The following is a 3731-nucleotide window of genomic DNA, read 5'->3' as shown; positions in this document are numbered from 1 at the left end:
ACTTTATTTTCTTTGCACAAAACATAATGGCACTTTTTTTCTTTGAGGTAAACATTAGACATTTTCATGGTGAGTTTAATTTATGCAGGTCCTGAGTTATTCACAAAATCATAAAATATTAAACATGCTTTCTATTGTTGGGCTGGATGTTCATTTGCAGTGAGATTTGGGACTATCCTACGTGTTTGTAGTTTAGGGTCTCTAATGTCCAAAAGTTAAAGTTAGGTAAAAAATATACAGTTTGCTGTCACAGTAAATGGCTAGTCATTAAAAAGGTCAATTAAAATATTTAGAGGTTTTGGATGTTTGTGGATGTTTTAAATGTACTTTTAAACAGACGGCTGTATTTGAATTTAGATTTTTTTTTTTTTTTAATTTTCTGCTGGCTTGAAGTGTTTCTCCACTTCTGCGGATGTTGAACTGACATACATTAATATCTTCCACTGGATATTGAGTACCATTAATTAATATGATAATTAACCTGCTTTTAATATGCAAAATAGACACTTGTGAGCAATAGCTTCAACACTAGAGCTGAAATCACACGTTTTTGCTTTATTCTACTGGGTACAAACTTCTTTACTGCCCACTCTTTCCATCTCAAAGTTGTTCATTGTTTTTGTATCCTTCAGCAGAGATAAGTGACCTATCACACAATCAATAGGCCTGATCAATACGCTGGCTCTTATATTGCCATGAACGAGGCGTAGGTCTTTGGTGATGAAAAGAAGCTGCACTTGATGTTTTTTCCCTCATTTACCTCAAGTTTTACTTTCTCTATACTCTCTTCCTCTCTTAGCAGCCGGTATCTGCAATGATTTCTCCTTCAAGTGTAAAAACAAGCAGTGTGTAAACAAAGTGAATGCAGAGTGTGATCGCGAAGAGGACTGCTCAGATGGTTCGGATGAGCAGGGATGTAGTAAGTCACATTTTTTTACATATATTTTTGCTTTTATTGCTCAATATTAATAATTTTTTGATTAAATCACAGCTGTGCTGTTATTCAGAATAACAGCACTGTTGCTCCTGTGATGTTGCCTAAATATATCATTTAACTGTAGTGCTCAGTTGGGTATTTCAGTTGTATCTGCAATGATTTCTCCTTCAAGTGTAAAAACAAGCAGTGTGTAAACAAAGTGAATGCAGAGTGTGATCGCGAAGAGGACTGCTCAGATGGTTCGGATGAGCAGGGATGTAGTAAGTCACATTTTTTTACATATATTTTAGCTTTTATTGCTCAATATTAATAATTTTTTGATTAAATCACAGCTGTGCTGTTATTCAGAATAACAGCACTGTTGCTCCTGTGATGTTGCCTAAATATATCATTTAACTGTGGTGCTCAGTTGGGTATTTCAGTTGTTTTACAATGATCTCAAATGTGGTTAATCTAATCATAATTAGGAGTTAGACGTATCTCTCATTATATTCGATTTGCTGTTTGGAGTCTTTTATTTTCCACTCAAATGTTACATAATGTGAAGCTGCACTGATGCCACTGATGATTTATTTGTTATGAATGTACTTTGAATGTAGTTGAAATTTAAAAAAAGACATTGCCAGTTGATTATAAACTCTCTCTCTCTCTCTCTATATATATATATATATGTGTGTGTGTGTGTGTGTGTATATATATGCACAACACGGGATGTACAATTAATCTGTACAATATGAGTTATCTGCGTTTTTTTCTTTTTATTAATCAGTATTAGCAAATATTGGATATTTAAATATGTTAAGTTATAGATAATCACCTACTGATTTAAAGGCACACCAATTATGACAAAGATGTATCCCTTTATCCTTTTTTAAATTTATTCATTCATTTTAATTGTCTGCTTCTTTTAAAACTAATTTAAAGAGACCGCAATCGACTACCATTGAGAAAAAGTACAACTTTTATTAATATTTCTTTGAGATGCACAGTAAAATTTCTTTCAGACAAACTATTTTGTGAAACCAAATTAATTGTTAAAATCCAATTGTTGTAATTGTATTTAATTTGACAGTAATATAGATTTATAATATGTAATATATGCGAATACAAATATGAGTATGAACTTTAGGTCATACCGCCCACCTCTAGTGTTTTTATTGCATAATCATTTGAAGATAATGAGCTTCCCAGTGTGTTTTCACAAGCTTTTGGTGTTTCGATAAATTTAAAAACAATTGTAATTTCCAGAAGTTGCTGCATCATCAACAACGTGGTAATTAGTGTTAAAAATTCACATTCAGCCCTAAGCCATTATATATTTTTTTATGAAACCTTACATGACATTATTCTTCTTTTATAGGCCTCAGGGTTGCTAGTTTATTTTTCCTTCCTCGTTGTGTTTTTATCAGCCAGCACAGTTCGTTCCTCTATATATCTGCCTTGTTATGATTCTGCTCGAGTCCCGCTAAAGGCCGACGGTCCTGTGAGTCAGAGCAGATGTTACGAGAAACTCGCCATCTTTCAGTGCAACCAGTTTTGCAGTTAGCCCTCTGATCTTATCCCTGCTGGTCTTGTTCAAGACCCCCATCACCTCTCATCTCAGCATGCCAATTCTAGCTAGCCCTTCCGTTGTCTTCCTTGAAGTCTTTGTGTTTGAACCGTTTCTACTATTTGGTTTCAGACTGTGGAGTCCGGCCATACAAGCACAACCGTATTGTGGGTGGGCAGAACTCAGATGTGGGTGAATGGCCGTGGCAGGTCAGTCTACATTTCCAGACCAGCGGACACGTTTGCGGCGCCTCAGTCATCTCCAACAAATGGCTGCTGTCCGCTGCCCACTGCTTCATCCAGCCTGATTCAGCGTGAGTCAGTTTATTGCATCTCTGTATTTTTCTCTGCTTAATTTAGCTGTAGTTGATGATAATTTATCACAGACATAAATTAGACATTAACTAAGTATCTTTCTCCATTTGCTTTGTGCTCAAACATCATCCAACATCAAAGCCTAAGCTTGTATTTATTTTCATTGGCCAGCAGGTGGCGCACGAGACATGCAATACAATCATATTTTACCTTGATAAATTATTCCAACATGTTTCTGAGACTGAAACACTAAAGCTGAATTGAAAAATAATTCACTCTCCTGAGCTATGGTTTCAGCATGAAATCAAAATCGACCCCATTTACTTTCTTAATAAACATTTCTGGTCTTATTGTGAATGATACATCGGTGCTCAAATGTTTGTTTTTAATCTTTCATCAAAATGTAATAACCTGTTCCACCTCTGAAATGACTTTGCAATTTGGCTGAAATCACCAAGCCCTCTTATTTTTCAGTCCCTCTTCATATAGATGTCCTATAAACACAGCTTTTCACAATCCGGCCCATAGGTTTTTTTTTTTTTTTTTCATTTAATCTTCTGAGTTCTTGTCAGCTTTCAAAACAGCTAACCTCTAAACTTGAAATGATACATTATTTCAGCAAATACAATTATCAGATTATTGGTGTAACCTTTTCCAAGCTTTTTGGTGTTTCAGTGAATTTTGAATAATGGACGTTACTGCATCATTGGCAATGTGGTAATTAGTGTAAAAGTTCACATTTCCTCAGATTTCCTGTCAAATTACAGATTTTAAATGCATTTGAATGCCATTTCATATTGACCTTTCAAAACAACTAACCTCTAAAACAACATTGTGTAGATTGTCTCCAACATCCTCAAATTAGATGTTTATATAAACAAATACATTTATCAGATTATTTGTGTAATGTTTTAGCTGTACCACCCACCTC

At 34.8% G+C, this 3731-nt stretch overlaps 1 protein-coding gene across 1 annotated transcript in view; it reads left to right on the top strand.

Annotated features, from left to right (window-relative positions):
* st14 (ST14 transmembrane serine protease matriptase) overlaps positions 1 to 2803 on the top strand; it is a 44298-nt gene extending 41495 nt beyond the window's left edge. Inside the window, exons 15-16 of the mRNA XM_016551986.1 lie at positions 800 to 919; positions 2619 to 2803. Of these exons, the coding sequence (XP_016407472.1) occupies positions 800 to 919; positions 2619 to 2803 (305 nt within the window). The remainder of the gene's footprint in view (positions 1 to 799; positions 920 to 2618) is intronic.
* Positions 2804 to 3731: the final 928 nt, after the last annotated feature.

Source organism: Sinocyclocheilus rhinocerous, unplaced genomic scaffold, assembly GCF_001515625.1.
Source record: "Sinocyclocheilus rhinocerous isolate Xijiao unplaced genomic scaffold, SAMN03320098_v1.1 scaffold2120, whole genome shotgun sequence".
In the NCBI taxonomy this organism is placed as follows: domain Eukaryota; kingdom Metazoa; phylum Chordata; class Actinopteri; order Cypriniformes; family Cyprinidae; genus Sinocyclocheilus; species Sinocyclocheilus rhinocerous.
The sequence above is the reverse complement of the archived record's forward strand: the minus strand, read 5'-3'. Positions and strand labels throughout refer to the sequence as shown.